Source organism: Verruconis gallopava (assembly GCF_000836295.1).
Source record: "Verruconis gallopava strain CBS 43764 unplaced genomic scaffold supercont1.3, whole genome shotgun sequence".
In the NCBI taxonomy this organism is placed as follows: Eukaryota; Fungi; Ascomycota; class Dothideomycetes; order Venturiales; family Sympoventuriaceae; genus Verruconis; species Verruconis gallopava.
The window spans coordinates 700,523-716,837 of NW_015622139.1; the positions used below are offsets into that span (position 1 = coordinate 700,523).

Sequence of the window (16,315 nt, forward strand, 5' to 3'; positions counted from 1 at the left end):
GTCATCCCTCGAGGCATTCAAGCACGCCACGGCTCGAGTCCAGATCGGGGGCCTGCGTTGTGACCATCGGGCTTCCCCCGCACATGTATTTGCCCACGAGGTGCTTCATCGGGTCCCGTCAATACACTGTGCTTTGCCCGCTGCAGAGAATCAAAGATGAGGTTGATGAATGAGCCATGGCCCAGACCAGCGGTGGTGAAGCTCAACGACCCGGGCTCGGCTAGCCTTGCCGGCCGTCGACAGAACTTTTCCCGATTGGGTAGGAAGCCAGTGCCAAGCCATGTCAATCCATGCCCGCCGTCTCTCTTTCGGTGTAGGAGACTTCATGGGCAGACACAGCTCAATATTCACACACGTATTGCCTAGAAACCCGTCTGCGCTGAGCTCCTGAGAGGTGTCAACGCCTTCATAGCACGCACGCCATTGCTATCGACCTGTCGGACGCGGCAGCACGCAGACGTGACTCGTGCTGTCCGCAAGTTTCTCCCCTCCCCTCGGATCTCCAACTCGTCAGTGCTGCATAAACTGCTCGAGACCTCGTCCTTCCAGCACGCTTACATCGTACCAAGTCGCTTCTTCTCCCTCAAATCTCCCGCTTTCACACCCTGCGCTCGCCATCCGCCACACGTCCACCTATCTCCGCCCTCGAACTGCGGTGAGACGAGGTAGAAAGCTCAGGGTTTCTGCGGCTGCATCTTGAGTGGTTGCGATCAAGAAGGTAAGTCAAAGAGGACGTGCTGCCAGCCAGTCTTCGCTGCGCCGCATACCGGTCATCTTGAGGCCACCAACACGTCTGCGGAAGCTCGATCGCATTCTTTCGCTGAAGACAAGGAGGAGAGGTCCCAGCGAGTGGTGACCCTCCCTCAAGGTAGCCTCGCAAAAGAAATTCTGGTCGGGCTTTGCGCTTGTACTCAGACTATCCCACGTCGCCAACGCCTCGGTGCATTATCTTCATTCGAATGTCACCACCGCGTGCGCTAACAACAAGGCCCACAGCTAGCCATTAAGAATCAAAATTACAATTGCTTTCATTGCCCCACACAACGCGAAGAGGCAGCAACCATGCCTTGCTTCCACGGTCTCGCCGTGAGCATACACACCACGGGCCCCGGTGGAGGACCGCTCGCCGAATTTGGAATACAGAAGCAGTCCAAGTTTCATCGTATAACTACCTATGTGCCCGTTCCAACGCCGCGACTGCAACCGGGCACGAACAAACCAGAGCCCGCGACGTTTGCCATCTCCATAACTCTTCTCACCCCTGGTCTCCCGGTACCGTACTCACAACCTGCACCCACTCCCGAGGATCCTCATCCACGTCCTAAGATCGTCGGCAGCCACGCCGACTCGAGTGGCTTTCGTAACAAACACTCCGGAGTCATCGCGCCGTACACGCCTGTGTCTAATTCACCAAACGAAACGGTTGCGGCATATATCTATTTCGACGGCAGACCCAAGGAGGAGGTCGCCACACTGCTGAGACGCGGCGAGGAAACATGGGTCAACTCGAGATGGGTGAGCGTGCCGGAATCAGAGGGTGGCGGTTTAGCTGAGAAGGAGTTCATCTTTCGTGAGGTGGGGCTGGAGCGATGGTTGAATGGACTCGATCTGGAAGGCAAGGATGCAAAGGCTGCAGCTGCAACGGTGGAAAAGCGACGTCAGCGATTCGAGCGCAAGAGGCGGATAAAGAAGGAGTTGCTTGACACTGATGATGAGGATGATAGCATGCGCGATCTCCAGAAGCGGAAAGCGCGGGAAAGAGATCACAACGGTGTTCTACGCTACGGCGACGATCGAAATGCGCCGGTCCAAACGTTGACGGACGACGAAGAGGATAGCGACCTAGAAGATGAGTCTGAAGATGACGAGCCGATGCCAGAAGCCGCTGGCCAGATAAAGGTAGCACTTTTTAGAGTGCTTGCTTCGGGTGAGGTCAAGCGCGGCGAATATTCGCCTCAGTTCGACGTGCATGACGATGAGGATCAGATGGGCAGTAATGACGGAGCCGAGGATATCGACCACACAACTTCCTTCGCAAAACCAAAGACACTTGATCCAAAGACTATCAGCACGCAAACTGTCACTGGAATAGACCCGCCAGACAAGCCCTATGCAGTCTTCACTTTTCTGTATAGGGGGCCGAGTAAGTGCTGTCCTTTCCAGGCACATCAAACTCAGGCTAACACAAAACAGAGCAACTGCAGAAGATGGGCATGATGCCAGCGTCTCCGAAGCCGGATAAGACTCCTGTTTCAGCGAAGCGGAAATCCGGTGGCATAGACTTTGGTAGCCTGGCTCCACTCAGTCAAGGGCAGGCGTCCCGTAAACCAGCAACGTCTCAGACCCATCAATCGACAAGGAGAGACATGAATGCCATGGACAGCGATGATGAGGATGAAGATGAAGATCGACGTCCTCGAATCCAAGATGACGAAGATGAACATGTCGTGTCCAGGACGTTCTTGACAGCGGAGGAAGTGCTCGAGGAATCGAAGCTGTCGGATGAGCTTCGAAAGACCAAGGTTAGTCGCATTTGAGCTCACTTCTGCGTAATTCTTCGGAAGTCTAATCAAAATCCAGCTAAAACGTGCACACTCTGCTGAGCCACTTAACGCTCCCTCACCTCTTGAGCAGGACAAGAATAGTCCCGCAGCAACGGGCACGCCAAACAGCGTAGAGGCTCCTTTGAATATTATGGCCAGTCAACCTAATGGCAGCACGACAAAGTCGGCGGATGGCTCCTTGATGCCACCTCCCTCAAGCCTCCCTTCTGCCATGCCGGATCTCGGTGCAGAAGGCTCAGTAGGATCACCTTTCAAAAAACAGCGATCCAGTTTACCAGGATTTGATAGTGATGTCCGGAAAAAACTTGGATTAGAGAGCGCGAACAACGGCCAGCCGCGACGGGACAGCGAGAGCGCGATTACCTCGACGACATCTGCGCTGACGAATAGCCTGGGAGCAACGCCGGCTATTTCGACTGAGGCAGGCAAGTTCGAGCCTGGACCTGCGCTTGCAAGACCAACCGAGGAGATGGAAGATGAGGAACTATGATGGTTCCTAAACCCGTCATAATCGGCCCCATCTTTCGCTCTCTGCAGCCATTGGATAGTTGATGAGTCCTGAAGCTGATCACATTGAAATGCTACAACTAGTAATCACGAGCACCAACCACCTAAATGAACGATCGCTACCATACGAACGACTAGCTCCTCTTGTCTTCATTGAACCTTTTCACAAGCGTTGGCGTGTCAGGGCATCAGCTATACTTTTGCGGCGGGCTTTTGAAAACTCTTCACTCCTCAAAGGGACATGCTACTCGCTGGCTGAAACACACTGACTGATTGACAGGATGGTTAAAGAAAGTTGATACAGCTTGGGGCAATTTTTTCCACTACGATCTCGCTTACTGTTTGATGAGTGAACCGGGTAATGGGCAGCTTTGCTCGTGCCCGGCGTCTTGACTGGGCGAGCCCAAGGCTTCGCTTTCTCCACATCCCCTTTTTTGTCGATAATTTAGACTCAGAAGTATGTGCATTCCACGATGCACATACAGGTACACACACAAGGCACACACACAACGGCGCTGTAGGACGCTGATTGTTGTATTGAGATGTTGAAGGGGTCTGGAGTGGACATTGCAGAGACGGCCTCATTAGTTGTGTGGAAGCTTGTTTGTGTCGTAAATTCAAGGTGCACATTGACGCCGTAAAACCAGCAAATGACTTTGTGGAATTAGTTTTCTTTGTTTCCCCCCTCTGCTCTCGTTGATCTCGACGTGAGTCGCACCGAAATACCTTCCGACTCTGGTCTAACCTGCCCAGACGCGCGTTACTTAACGTGACCGCTCGGTAGGTGCTTTCCCAGCGTCTTCAGCCATTGTCGAGTGCTTGATTCGAAGGTCTTGAGTAATGTTTGCAGGGTATGATTGGATGGAATTTGTCAACGCAGTGTTGTGTGCCCAACCAGACCCGGATTGCCAGGTTTTACTGCGTGCTCACGATGCATGACGCCATTGTGGCTTGCGTGTGGTTGCAACATAAGCTTCGTGGTGTTGCATGGTACACGCCGGATGCAGCACTCCGCAATCTAACCCAGAATGACTCGACGTGCTTCGCGACCCGGTCATTGAACGGCCTCATAACAATGAAAATCATCGTTGCAAGACTCCTCGTTCAACGTTCGAAGATCAGCATTATTGAGGTATGCACGCCGTTCGGGAGCGTATCAATCGCCCGTCCATGGAACCGCTTCCGCAAGCATCGTTCCGTCCGCCATTGGATTGGCAAGCCAGGAACCCGCTAGACAACCAACGAAGTAACCATGCCGCTGATCTGCTCTCGTAAACACGCCCAGTTCCCTCGTTTACAGGTACTTCAATGGGCAATTGCCCGTGCAGGTCCGCCGCGCAGATCCACACGTATTGCGGGGTGGGCACAGACATGCTGGGGTGTGTGGTTTGCGTCACTAATCGACGCGAGGTTCACCAAATTTTTTTTTCTCAGCGGGATGTAACTGCGGAGGATGAGGCTGGGGGCGCCGTATTAAAGGTCGCCGAAGTGGCAGCTTTGTTGCTGTTTACTTTCCCTTGAATTTTCACGGTTCGACATTCTCCATTTTGGGTGTGGGCAAAGCAACCCCGTTTATTAAGGACCGCAATTGAACCTTGGATCCAGAAAAGCAGACGGAGTCTTTCATTGACCACTTCATTTTGGGTAGGTGGTTTTTGCACACGACGGCGAATCGAGCAAGCCATCTAACAGTATGCACAGAGTTGCGAGCTATGCGGTTGTAGAATAAGCAAGATGCTCTTCGCTGTTACCCTGTTTGCCGCGCTGTGCAGCGCTCAAATCTATGACACGACATTCGACAATGTCACTTGGGACGACGCGGGCTGGAAATTATCAACGTCAGTCTTAGACCAAGGACACTACCAATCGCGTATTTCGCTTGCGAACGGTTATCTGGGCATCAACGTCGCAGCCGCAGGCCCCTTCTTCGAGGTCGATACTCCAGTCGACGGAGATATCATAAACGGGTGGCCGCTCTTCGATCGTCGACAAACCTTCGCTACGGTTGCCGGTTTCTACGCTACGGAGGCTGATACGAACGGGACGAACTTTCCTTGGTTGCTTCAATATGGAGGCGAGTCCGTCATCGCAGGTATTCCGCATTGGAGCGGCCTGTTGGTAGAGAGCGGTGGCTACGTGCTAAATGCATCCGTGCCGAGCGATCAAATCACCAACTTCAACTCGACTTTGGATTTGAAACAAGGCTTAAAGAGCTGGAACTACACTTGGACGCCTCCCGGTGGACCGTCTTTGAATATTTCCTATCAAATGCTAGTGCACAAGCTCTATATCAATCAGGCTGCGGTCCAACTTTCAATCACTGCGGAGGAGAGTACAAACGTGACTGTTATAGATGTCTTCAACGGCGACTGTGCGGTTAGAAGTGACTTTAAGAATTCAGGTTACGAGCAAAAGGCAGCTCAAATCTGGAGCGCAGTGAGCCCCCACTGGGTTGGCAACGTCACCGCATATATATACTCGACCCTTACCGGCGACAAGTCGGTGGATATGAGCTCGAGAGTAAGGTACAAAGACTCGGCCTACATCGGCGGCAATTCTTCTAGCATTGCCCAGTCTGTTCAGGTCTCACTCCGCGGTGAAACGACGAGCGTCATAACGAAATTCATTGGTGCCGCCTCTACAGACGCTTTTGCTGATCCTCAGGGCACTGCCTTAAACGCATCACAAACAGCTGCAGCAATGGGCTTCAGCAAACTTTTGGAGGCCAATGCGGCAGAGTGGGCAGAGCTTATGTCAAGCGATTCTGTAGACAGCTATGTTGATCCGCAGAGTGGCATGCTTCCGGATGACGTCAACTTGGTCACTCTTCAGATCATAGCTGTAACAAACCCGTGGTACCTGATGCAAAACACAATTAGCGCGAATGCAATCAAGGCAGCCAGTAACAACACTAAGCTGGACATCTGGAGTATATCCGTCGGTGGGCTGGGCTCAAGTTCGTACGCTGGTTGGATCTTCTGGGATGCTGAAGTATGGATGGCACCTGGTCTTGTCGTGCAGAATCCGCAAGCAGCTAAGCAAATTGCAAACTATCGCCTCCAGCTGTTCCCACGGGCGCAAGCGAATGTCAACGAATCATACCAAGGTTCGACAAATAAAACCACATTTACGCCTGGTGGAGCAGTGTTTCCTTGGGTCAGCGGACGATATGGTAATTGCACAGCTGCTGGGCCTTGCTTTGATTACGAGTATCATCTCAACGGTGATATTGGCCTTGAGCTGTACAATTGGTATGTCGCCACTGGAGATTCGGAAACATTCAAAAACGACTTTTTCCCCATATACGACGCAGTTGCGCACTTTTACTCGCAGTTGCTCTTCTATAACTCGAGCAGCGATAAGTATGAACTGCTGAATGCGACAGATCCTGTAAGTCCTTCGACAAAATTTGTACCTACAAATCACTTACTCTTGCTAGGACGAGTACGCAAACCATGTCGACAATGCCGCATACACACAGGCCCTGATTCAAACACATCTGACCACTGCAAATGAGCTTCGTGCTCGTTTTAGCATGGAACCGAATGCAACATGGGCAGACCAAATCTCAAAGATAGATGTTCCTGTGGACAAGCAGGCAGATATCATTCTGGAGTACCAGGAGATGAACGGCACGATTAGTGTCAAACAGGCCGACGTTGTCCTGGTCGATGACTTCTTGGATTATCCCAACCCGTATTCTCTGTCAGACCTTGACTACTACGCTGGAAAGCAGTCTCTTAATGGCCCAGGGATGACCTATGGCGTATACAGCATTGTTGCAAACGAAATTTCACCGTCTGGCTGTTCCTCTTATACTTACGACTTGTACGGGTCGCTGCCTTACATCCGAGCGCCTTGGTTTCAATACTCGGAACAGCTTGTGGACAACTACCAAGCCAATGGCGGAACCCACCCAGCATTTCCATTTTTGACTGGCATGGGTGGTGCTCATCGAGTCGCCATTTTTGGCTACCTCGGTCTTCGTTTGTTTGTTGACTCACTGAATTTGGATCCGAGCCTTCCTCCGCAGATCACAAATCTCAAGTATAGGATGTTTTACTGGCAGGGACATCCTATCTCGGCATATTCTAATGCAACACATACTAGCATCTCGCGTGTTGGGCAACCGCTGGCCAATGCAAATTCAACTTACACCAATGGCGATATTCCAGTTACGATCGGGCTTGCGATGAACGAAACGTTTCAGCTCCCTCCGAATGGCACTCTTGTATTAAGCAACAGAATGATTGGTCAGAACAAAACAATTGCAGGCAACATTGCTCAATGTCGTCCAGCAAGCTCCAATCAAGGTTACCTCCCTGGTCAGCTCCCACTTTCAGCCGTCGATGGTGCGATATCAACAAAATGGGAGCCGCTTGAGGCAAACACTACGTCTGAACTCGTTGTCGAGCTGGAAGAACCTTACGTGCCTATATCTGGCTTCCATTTCGACTGGGCTCAAACTCCCCCGACGTCGTACTACATCGCTTTCTCGAACGAGTCATTCACGAGCTCCGATGCGAAGTATGTCAATGTCACAAGCAGCGACAACATTACGGTCTCAAGTCCTTTCAACATAGCTGATGTTGCTGCTATCGTTCCATACACTAGCAACACCACAGATATAACGCTAGACAGCCCTGTTTGGAGCGGGCGATATGCTCGATTACTCATCTACGGTGCGCAAACCGACGACTTCCTCAATTTCGGAAACGGGACGGGAGCAACGGTCGCCGAATGGGCGATTATACAAGCAGATGGAGGACACGCGACGGTGAAGACAAAGCGAGAGCCAAGACAGCCGTATTTGAATGTACGAGAGCAACCGTGGCCGTACGTTGCTGGCTTTGGTGGACCTGGCAGGATATGAGTCAATTGAGTGTATGAAATAACGAGCTCGAATATCGTTTAAACAAAAATAAAAGTGTATTGTTCATCATGTTTCCAACCCACTGCGCATTGCTCTTCACCTACCTATGGTGACTATGGCGTAGCCATATGTGCGTTGAAATTTGATTCCTCAAAACACTCACTCGCCGCATTTTGTTCCTCGATGGCCAGTAAGCAGGATGCACTGTCGCACAAATTCTAGGCTCGAGTTTCTAAATGTAATGGGAATTTCGGCTAGCCATATTAGAAAGTGGTTCACGACATTTGAAGCCAACTTGTACGACCTTTTCACGACAGGGCGCATTCGTCCGTTCAGAGATCAGGACATGTTCTTTGGCTTTAGAAGACTGTGTTTTGAAATACGCTTCACGAGCGTTCAAGCACACAAAAGGAGTAAAATTAAGTGCAAAGTGCGCGCGAACGGCGAATCGAAGCTTGAAATACTAATGACAGATCCGGTTTGCAAGGCGCTAGCGCGTCGATCACAAGCATTGGAGGTGGATATTTGGCCTCTACGGCCATATGAACGCCTTGTTTACTTGTGCGCCTTGGTCCTGGTATAGTAAGCATCGAGACAAGAGCTTCCTGTGGGCTACAGTTGATCGCGAATGCGTGCCCGAAATCTGAATTCGTCACCGTTCTTTGTAGGGTAAGAGTACAAGATCAAAATTAAGACGTCGAAATAAGCACGATGGGCGAAAAATGGGCCAGTTCAGTTCTTATTACAAGAGCGTTTGGGCGACAGCTCCACCAAAGAGGCTCGGAAGCGGCCGCGCCGCTGATTGATCGGATGAGGCCGAGTCCAGAGCAGCCACTTAAGTTGCTTGCTTTTCCCGGACAGCTGTCGCTCGATAAAGCATCACTATCTAGATTGACTTTGGACTCTGTGCACAAAAAAAAACCTTTGAGGCACAATTGAATCTATTCATGCGCCGTTCATAAATCATAAATTTTGCGTCTGTCAAAATGCCAATCTTCGAAGCATCAGCGAAATCAAAAACGATCTTCCACGGCCCCTTTGTGCATTGCGTATCTCTTGGCGAGCTCGACATTTGTGAAGCCGGAGCTATTGGCGTGGATGAAGATGGCATCATTGTTTTTATTGACCGGGATGTCAAGTTTGAGGAGTTAGACACCGTAGTGAAGAAGCATGGGTGGGATGATTGCAAGGTTGTAAGGATCTACGACTCCGGCTTCTTCTTTCCGGGCTTCATAGGTGAGCTAAGCAGCAGAGAAAGGTGGCCGATAAGCCCAAAATGCTGATGTAGGCTCGAAAGATACGCACATTCACGCATCCCAATATCCGAATGCGGGCATTTTTGGAAAATCGACACTTCTCGACTGGCTAAACACCTACACGTTCCCACTGGAATCGTCCTTGGCAGACCTTTCGCGAGCAAGGCATGTGTACAATCGTGCGATTAGCCGAACTCTTGCTCATGGAACAACCACGGCGGCCTACTACGCTACCAATCACGTGCCGGCAACCAATCTTCTGGCTGACATATGCAAGCACAAAGGTCAAAGGGCGCTAATCGGCCGAGTGTGCATGAATACGGATCTCTCGCCAGAGTACTACCGAGATGAAAGCACCGAAGCAACTATCCAAAAGTCGAAAGAATGCATCGAGTACGTGAAGAAAATCGATCCAAAGCACGAGCTCGTCACTCCAATCATCACGCCTAGGTTTGCGCCGTCGTGCTCAAAGGACTGCCTGGAAAAGCTGGGACAACTTCACAAGGAGACAGGCTATCCGTGTCAAACGCACTTGGCGGAGAACACCAACGAAGTCAAGCTTGTGCGTGAACTCTTCCCTGAGTGTGACAGTTACACTGCCGTCTACGACGATACTGGACTCTTGACAGACAAGATGATTCTCGCACACTGCGTGCACTTGAGCAACAAAGAGATCGACCTTGTCAAGGCTCGCGATGCGAAGATCAGCCACTGTCCCGCAAGTAACACCGCCCTCACGAGCGGTTGTGCGAAGATCCGGAAATATCTCGACACGGGAATCGACGTTGGCCTGGGCTCCGACGTCTCCGGTGGCTTCTCCCCCTCGATCCTCGAGACTGCTCGTCAGGCTATCTGGGTTTCGCGTTTCGTGGCCATGCTAGACGGCGACCATGCAAAACTTTCCGTCGAAGAAGTGCTCTACCTTGCAACGCGCGGCGGTGCCAAGGTCGTGGGTCTCTCGGATAAGATTGGTGGCTTTGAGGTTGGCAAGGAATGGGACGCGCAGATGATCAAGTTGGACGAAGTCAATCGCTACAGCGAGGGTCAAAGCGAGCACGACGGACCGGTCGATATCTTTGGATGGGAGACTTGGGAAAACAAGGTGCACAAATGGGTGTACAATGGAAACGATAAGAATACGCTTGCGGTTTGGGTTAAAGGTAGATTGGTGCATTACACCAGCGCGTACAAACCATAAACTTGCTTGATGTTCGGTTGAGTTCTGGAGCGAAGATAGATCGAAGGTCTTGGTTAGACTATGATACCATATAGGGTACGGTGAATGTGAATTTTCTCCCTCACCCCTTTAATACTTCTAGTTTCGTGGTCATAGACTTCCTCACTGTTGAAACTGTAGGATGCCACGCTCATAAAGTCCAACTATAAAACCGACCCCGCGATTCACGTCTCTGACAGTTGAGGTGCTCATACCGTAATCACTCCCAATGTACAAATTCTTGATTTTTCCTTCCGCGTTGCCATCCCACTCGGCAACCCAGCTAGGTGCATGCGGTCTACCAGCAGGATCCAAGCCGTCTGTCCTGCCTGCATCCAAGTTGTACTTGTGCTGTTCCTTACCAACCTTTTCGAGCAAAAGCGGTTGTGGGTGGCCAGTGATCAGAAGTTTCCCATTTGCGTCCGTTTTCAGATTGTCGACCCAGAAGTTGCACTCGATCCTAAGAGTTTGGTGTAATTCGTGGTCCGCACCAATCTCAAAGACATAGACGGACAGCCCAGTGGTCGATGCCAATGCGATGTGCGTAGAGTTTAGACGAGCAATACCGTTTGCAAATCCGACCTGCGCTACGATTTTCGCTTCCTGAGTTTTGAGATTCATGTACACGACGTTGCCTCTCGCAATCTTTAGGAAGTTCTCAGCCATGGAGAGCAGCTTATTCTCCCGAACCGGATAGTAATGATCATTTGTGAAGTAGATCTCATGTTCGCTAATGGGTAGCACAGAATTTGGTGTCCTCATAAGCGCGTTTTTGACGGTTCGTTCGTATGTCAACTTGTTCGTAGCATCATTAACTTTGAATATCTCCATTCCAGGGGGGTGCTCTCCGTGGTTTATCACATACAACTTGCGGGTTTCCGGTAAAAATGCCATTCCAAGAGGGTGGAAAACCGCTTTCTTCTCGTCGCTGAACCCTTCAATCTCCATTTTACTGATGTTACCGTCCTCAAGAGAGCCTTGGGCATATTGATAGTAATAGATCCATCCTGTCATGTCTGTGGCGCTGATGAAAGTTCCCTATAACATGCTTAGAGAACATATGTGAAATTAACAGCGAACGAAAATACCATCACTGTGTTCCACTTGTCTCGTCCTGGATCACAACTAAAGATGGCCGTTCCTGAAGATTCATCCAGAACCACGTCTTCACAATTCCGGACGTCATTCTGCCATTTGATCTTATGCTTAGGCAGCTCATTGACAGTCTTTAAGAAACGAGGATGGTTCCGAATCAGAAAGGTAAGTGGATATAAGACTTCTGATAGAATGGGATGAAGTGCAAGTAGCGTGAAGACCACCTAACGTGCTTACGCTTAGTAACCTATCTGTTTCACCACACTTTGAGAACATACAACACCTGTGCGACGAAATGTCGGCATCTTTGCAAATAAGCGCGAGCAGGACAAAACTAAAGTAATTCCGCAAATACAAAAGTAATTGTGTTGGAGGAGAAGGAGTTGCCGTAAGCTCTCACTTTCATCTTATGTTTGCCAAGTAGGTAAGCCTAGGCACGACAAGGAGGCCGAATGATCTGCTCCTGTTTTCTTGCACGTGGGCACGATGTAATCAGCCTTTCGGGCGCCACAACATGAAAGAAAGATTGTTGCATCTCCCTCGGCGAGTTCGGAATGGATTTAGAGTATGCCATATGGCGCGAAATCACGGAACTCAGGTGTCTCTCACATCAGTGTTCGATGACTACAACGGTTTGATAAAGAGTCACGGTTTGCAGTGCTCGAGGTCAATACATCCAAATCGGGACTAGGCTGTATCTGGTTCTGACAAGCGCTAGGGATATTTTTCTAGATCGCAAGATTACTCGCATCCCAAAAGGATATTCACCTTGATATTATTCGCCTCGCACTGCCGATATGGCTAATACAGCTTCAAGTCAGCCGTCTCTGGCGGCCACTGACCCAATGTCGGGAATGGCGCATTCTGAAGCCCATTATTTTAACAGGTAACGCTTAAATTTCGTCCACACAGCTGCTAAAATCTACTTTGCTAAAGTCAAAAAAAAAAGCTATAACCATCATGGTGTGTAATTCCGGCTAAAGAAGCACAATAAGGAAGAGACTGACATGATTTGAGGCATCCACGAGGAAATGCTTGTATATTCAGCCCCACTCCGTTTGCAACATTGTCTGGGCTAACTTTGTGCCTCAAGAAAGATGAAGTTCGGACGAGATCATACCGTGACGCTATCTATCAGAATGGCCATCTCTTCAAGGACAAGGTGGTGCTCGATGTGGGATGCGGCACCTCTATTCTCAGCATGTACGGAAAGACCTGCATAGCCTTCTCGTGCCCGAAAATCTAATGCGGAGCTACAGGTTTGCGGTACGAGCTGGCGCAAAGCACGTCATAGGCGTCGACATGTCCACTATCATAGAGAAAGCGAGGGAGATTGTTGAAGTGAACGGCATGTCTAACAAAATCACTCTCCTGCAGGGCAAGATGGAAGAGGTGGAACTCCCTTTTGACAAGGTCGACATCATCATCTCTGAGTGGATGGGCTACTTCCTGCTATACGAGAGCATGTTGGACACCGTGTTGTATGCGCGAGACAAGTACCTCAAACCTGGTGGACTCATCTTTCCTGACAAGGCCACAATCTATATGGCCGGAATAGAGGATGGCGAGTACAAAGAGGAGAAGATTGGCTGTAGGTGCTTTATTTTATCGCGCTCAAAGCTTCAACTGACCACGGTGTAGTTTGGGACAACGTCTGGGGATTCGATTACACCCCACTGAAAGCGACTGCTATGTCTGAGCCCCTCGTTGATACTGTAGACATGAAGGCCGTGGTCACAGATCCTACACCTGTGCTAACGCTTGATTTGTACACCGTAACGACCTCCGACCTGGCCTTTACCATACCTTTCACACTTGATGTGCGTCGCTCTGACTTCGTCCACGCCCTGATCGCGTGGTTCGACATCGAGTTCTCGGCCTGTCACAAGCCTATCAAATTCAGCACTGGACCGCACACAAAATACACACACTGGAAGCAGACCGTCTTCTATCTGCACGACGTGCTCACCGTCGAGCAGGGCGAAAAAATCAGAGGCGTGCTGGACAACAAACCAAATGAGAAGAACAAGCGGGACTTAGACATCAGGATCGACTACGAGCTCCTAACGGACGATCCGAAACGCCAGGCGAAGGGCAGTGGCGAGTACAAGATGTGCTAGAATACTCCCCTTGGCGGGCTGCAGTTGTTGCGTCAGCCTTACTAAGTCACTTGCATGCAACATAGTGCTTGTCGTGGCATGTTGCGAAACCACCCCTGAAATGCATTGCGGCATTGGCGTTCGGTCATATTCGCTGGCTAGCACGGAGCATTATGATCACGAGTTCAGGTCTGAAGTCAGGGAGAGCAAACGATAGATCGACCATAATCTTTTTTTGCTTAGCGAGTCAAGATACCAATTCCCCCATTCTCGCGCCGTCCGCTCCTTTCCTTTGCCTGAAGGGGGTGTTGATGGAGGGGTTAACGCATGCATAATGATGATATGTTCAAAAGTTAGAAGCCCCATATTTCGTACATCTCGTCTGCCAACACAATTTGGTTATTTCATGTGTGTTGAATTCCTTGAATCATATGCATTGGCTATCAGCTTCATTGAAACTCGCGTTCAACTGCTCCGCGGTCTTCAATTGAACTTTCGGTTTAAGAAAGCTGTCTGTTCAGGACAGCTTCCTTAGGTACATAGTTCTCTATCGCGGGCCTAAGAGGCTACGTAGGAAGCATAATGATACAATATGCCGTTAAAATCTATTGATGGCCCAAGCTCGCAGTAAGGTTCCCGTGTTGACCTTTGGAGTGTTGGAACCCATTTCAAGCTTAAATGGGTGCCCTTGCTGACTCAAATGAAGCAGGTGTACATACCGGCTTCGTACTTGTCAAAAGGCTATATTATAGACGCCAGGAAGATCGTTCACAATTCAAACCGGGAAGCCCAAGAAACCAATCTTCAGATTGCCACGTGCCCCATCTCTATGTTCACTGCCCCACTTGTTTTTCCATTCGAGTTCGCGTGCTTTTGCATCCTCAAATGCCTTTCGACATTCTGCTGGCAGCTCTGCAAGGATGTCATCACTGATGTTGGATATGCCGTTAGTTCCGACATCCATTGCATCGCCGTCGGGTCCAGGAATGCCCATGCCGGAATATGGCGGCGACTCGAAAAAAGTATCAACCACTAAAAAGTTGCGGCTAACGATTGGCTTAACGGGAGGAAAGATCGTGCTACGGGTGCTTCTGTTAGTGTGATGTGTGCCGTTGACGCCATTTGTGAGATTTGAAGATCCGTTCGTCAATGGCTCATCTGCATCTGTGTCCATCACTTGTTCCCAGCGTGCATGGGTAGGCTGCATAATCTTAGGGTAATGCATCATATTGGTGTGCGGATCGTAGACGCCCCGTAGATTGGCTTTGCGCGTTGCAGTGAGCATCGAGTTATAGTGGCTATATTTTGTCAACAGCAGCAAAATTCAAGGTTGGAAAGAGCTTACCTCGCAGCTCGCGCATGTTCCAGCTGCCAATTTGCAGAAGTGATCTGAACCTTACGTTTGCCGGGCATCTGTTTCCCGGCCGCAGTAGGCACGGTGGGCATACCTGTGTGATACACCTGACTCGCACCGTGCCATGCAACATATTGATTCTTATTGTATTCCTTGCCCTCTGGAGGGAGGATATCATTTGGATCTGCAAGCTCGCCTTCGACGACACCAGCTTCACGCGCCTGTTGCACATAGTAGTCATCTATTATGCGCCTCCCACCGATGATGATCCGTGCCCCAAATTCGCGAAAAACTGAGCGTGCCGTGACAACACCAATCGATCGGCCTTTGTACGAGTGAGGAATGATGTCGCGTGCAATGAGATCTGCCTTCTCATCATCGTCCACGATGACCTTATACAGCTTCATATGCTTCGCGAAGAAGAGATAGCTATCGCGGAAGCCGCAACATCGGGCAGGTTCAGTAGACAGCATGTACAAACGCTTGCCACGGTTCTTGACCGTGAAGACACGCACTCTGTAATCTCTGCCACCCTTCAGGTTGCCCAGTTTGTCAACCTTTTGTTCACCTTCCTCATCTTCTGGCAACTCCACCTCGTCATCCTTGACCTCAGCCAGAGTACCTTCTTTATCGATCTTGGTCATCTTGGGTCCATCGTAGGCGGCCAAACCGCGGCCTCGACCTCTGCCGCCAAAGCCTGCAGGTCGTCCACGCTTGCGACGCTGGGGGGTCTCCACCCCGTCGTTGGCTGATGGTGTTTCCCAGCCAGGTCGAGGGTTCTTCGGCGGTCTGCCCAGCCGTTTCTTCCGTGGTGGATCGAAGTTGCGCGCGTCAGGTGGCGTCGACGGATCGGACGGGATCTGGGGCATCTCGTCCTCCTCGTCTGCGTCTTCTTCTTGTTCCGCATCTTCATCCTGGGCTGGTGTTTCCTGCCTCGACTCGTCCGCGTCCACCATCTCGTCATCCGATGGCTGCTCGGGCGTCGGAGTGCCTAGATCTCGTCAGCATGCGTGCTTCGGTCGCGACAGCGCCGCTCTCTCTTGAGCAAGAACAGCGACAGCGGATGCCTTACGCTGAACCGCGCTTGCCCGCAGCCGTCCTCTCGTCCTCGCGCGCGCCATCTGGATATGCGTTGTACTATGCGCCTTCCGTAGATCAGCGATGTCAAGACTGCGACTGCCGTTGCGCGAGCGTCTGAATCAATGTCCAGAGTTGTAAGGTCGCGACGGCCGAATGGGGAAAGCGCGACCAAGGGGCGGCAAGCCATGAGACACGTGACCGGCACCACATGCCTGGTGATGCATACGTTTGTTCTCGGGTCCCGTGAGCGTTCGATTGTTTGGATCCGCCT

At 50.7% G+C, this 16,315-nt stretch overlaps 6 protein-coding genes across 9 annotated transcripts; 4 read left to right on the top strand and 2 right to left on the bottom strand.

Annotated features, from left to right (window-relative positions):
* Positions 1–330: 330 nt before the first annotated feature.
* Positions 331–3,735, top strand: PV09_01191. 4 transcript variants are annotated; one of them, XM_016354045.1, is made up of 5 exons: positions 331–509; positions 570–718; positions 997–2,143; positions 2,194–2,522; positions 2,581–3,735. In XM_016354045.1, the coding sequence occupies exons 3-5, from the start codon at positions 1,063–1,065 to the stop codon at positions 3,052–3,054; spliced, it is 1,884 nt and encodes a 627-aa protein (XP_016218140.1). In that variant the 5' UTR covers positions 331–509; positions 570–718; positions 997–1,062; the 3' UTR covers positions 3,055–3,735. The 4 variants fall into 4 exon arrangements, with proteins under 4 accessions (XP_016218140.1, XP_016218139.1, XP_016218138.1 ...); XM_016354044.1 differs by having other exon boundaries at positions 331–718; XM_016354043.1 differs by having other exon boundaries at positions 570–2,143.
* Positions 3,736–4,490: 755 nt separating this feature from the next.
* PV09_01192 (uncharacterized protein) lies at positions 4,491–8,021 on the top strand. The gene is made up of 3 exons (XM_016354046.1): positions 4,491–4,715; positions 4,773–6,461; positions 6,511–8,021. Exons 2-3 carry the CDS (start codon positions 4,806–4,808, stop codon positions 7,942–7,944), a joined length of 3,090 nt encoding a protein of 1,029 aa, XP_016218141.1. The 5' UTR covers positions 4,491–4,715; positions 4,773–4,805; the 3' UTR covers positions 7,945–8,021.
* Positions 8,022–8,821: 800 nt separating this feature from the next.
* On the top strand, positions 8,822–10,600 carry PV09_01193 (guanine deaminase). The gene is made up of 2 exons (XM_016354047.1): positions 8,822–9,180; positions 9,242–10,600. The coding sequence occupies exons 1-2, from the start codon at positions 8,931–8,933 to the stop codon at positions 10,396–10,398; spliced, it is 1,407 nt and encodes a 468-aa protein (XP_016218142.1). The 5' UTR covers positions 8,822–8,930; the 3' UTR covers positions 10,399–10,600.
* On the bottom strand, positions 10,360–12,120 carry PV09_01194 (uncharacterized protein). The gene is made up of 3 exons (XM_016354048.1): positions 11,790–12,120; positions 11,505–11,735; positions 10,360–11,454 (listed from the first exon to the last, which is right to left on the bottom strand). Exons 1-3 carry the CDS (start codon positions 11,814–11,816, stop codon positions 10,540–10,542), a joined length of 1,173 nt encoding a protein of 390 aa, XP_016218143.1. The 5' UTR covers positions 11,817–12,120; the 3' UTR covers positions 10,360–10,539.
* A 35-nt stretch (positions 12,121–12,155) lies between these two features.
* On the top strand, positions 12,156–14,214 carry PV09_01195 (uncharacterized protein). The gene is made up of 7 exons (XM_016354049.1): positions 12,156–12,177; positions 12,230–12,397; positions 12,461–12,474; positions 12,529–12,548; positions 12,605–12,714; positions 12,771–13,102; positions 13,153–14,214. Exons 2-7 carry the CDS (start codon positions 12,309–12,311, stop codon positions 13,629–13,631), a joined length of 1,044 nt encoding a protein of 347 aa, XP_016218144.1. The 5' UTR covers positions 12,156–12,177; positions 12,230–12,308; the 3' UTR covers positions 13,632–14,214.
* Positions 13,822–16,205, bottom strand: PV09_01196 (uncharacterized protein). The gene is made up of 3 exons (XM_016354050.1): positions 16,037–16,205; positions 14,956–15,955; positions 13,822–14,908 (listed from the first exon to the last, which is right to left on the bottom strand). The coding sequence occupies exons 1-3, from the start codon at positions 16,083–16,085 to the stop codon at positions 14,386–14,388; spliced, it is 1,572 nt and encodes a 523-aa protein (XP_016218145.1). The 5' UTR covers positions 16,086–16,205; the 3' UTR covers positions 13,822–14,385.
* Positions 16,206–16,315: the final 110 nt, after the last annotated feature.

Bases quoted from the DNA above. Each gene is read 5' to 3' on its own strand.
- PV09_01191 (XM_016354042.1), top strand. From the start codon at position 1,063: ATGCCTTGCTTCCACGGTCTCGCCGTGAGCATACACACCACGGGCCCC. The intron at 2,144-2,193 runs GTAAGTGCTGTC...AACACAAAACAG, and splicing joins TTTTCTGTATAGGGGGCCGA to AGCAACTGCAGAAGATGGGC. The intron at 2,523-2,580 runs GTTAGTCGCATT...ATCAAAATCCAG, and splicing joins ATGAGCTTCGAAAGACCAAG to CTAAAACGTGCACACTCTGC.
- PV09_01192 (XM_016354046.1), top strand. From the start codon at position 4,806: ATGCTCTTCGCTGTTACCCTGTTTGCCGCGCTGTGCAGCGCTCAAATC. The intron at 6,462-6,510 runs GTAAGTCCTTCG...TACTCTTGCTAG, and splicing joins TGCTGAATGCGACAGATCCT to GACGAGTACGCAAACCATGT.
- PV09_01193 (XM_016354047.1), top strand. From the start codon at position 8,931: ATGCCAATCTTCGAAGCATCAGCGAAATCAAAAACGATCTTCCACGGC. The intron at 9,181-9,241 runs GTGAGCTAAGCA...TAGGCTCGAAAG, and splicing joins CTTCTTTCCGGGCTTCATAG to ATACGCACATTCACGCATCC.
- PV09_01194 (XM_016354048.1), bottom strand. From the start codon at position 11,816: ATGCCGACATTTCGTCGCACAGGTGTT. The intron at 11,736-11,789 runs GTATGTTCTCAA...TAAGCACGTTAG, and splicing joins CATTTCGTCGCACAGGTGTT to GTGGTCTTCACGCTACTTGC. The intron at 11,455-11,504 runs GTATTTTCGTTC...AGCATGTTATAG, and splicing joins ACAAGTGGAACACAGTGATG to GGAACTTTCATCAGCGCCAC.
- PV09_01195 (XM_016354049.1), top strand. From the start codon at position 12,309: ATGGCTAATACAGCTTCAAGTCAGCCGTCTCTGGCGGCCACTGACCCA. The intron at 12,715-12,770 runs GTACGGAAAGAC...GCGGAGCTACAG, and splicing joins GGCACCTCTATTCTCAGCAT to GTTTGCGGTACGAGCTGGCG. The intron at 13,103-13,152 runs GTAGGTGCTTTA...ACCACGGTGTAG, and splicing joins CAAAGAGGAGAAGATTGGCT to TTTGGGACAACGTCTGGGGA.
- PV09_01196 (XM_016354050.1), bottom strand. From the start codon at position 16,085: ATGGCGCGCGCGAGGACGAGAGGACGGCTGCGGGCAAGCGCGGTTCAG. The intron at 15,956-16,036 runs GTAAGGCATCCG...GACGAGATCTAG, and splicing joins GCGGGCAAGCGCGGTTCAGC to GCACTCCGACGCCCGAGCAG. The intron at 14,909-14,955 runs GTAAGCTCTTTC...GACAAAATATAG, and splicing joins GAACATGCGCGAGCTGCGAG to CCACTATAACTCGATGCTCA.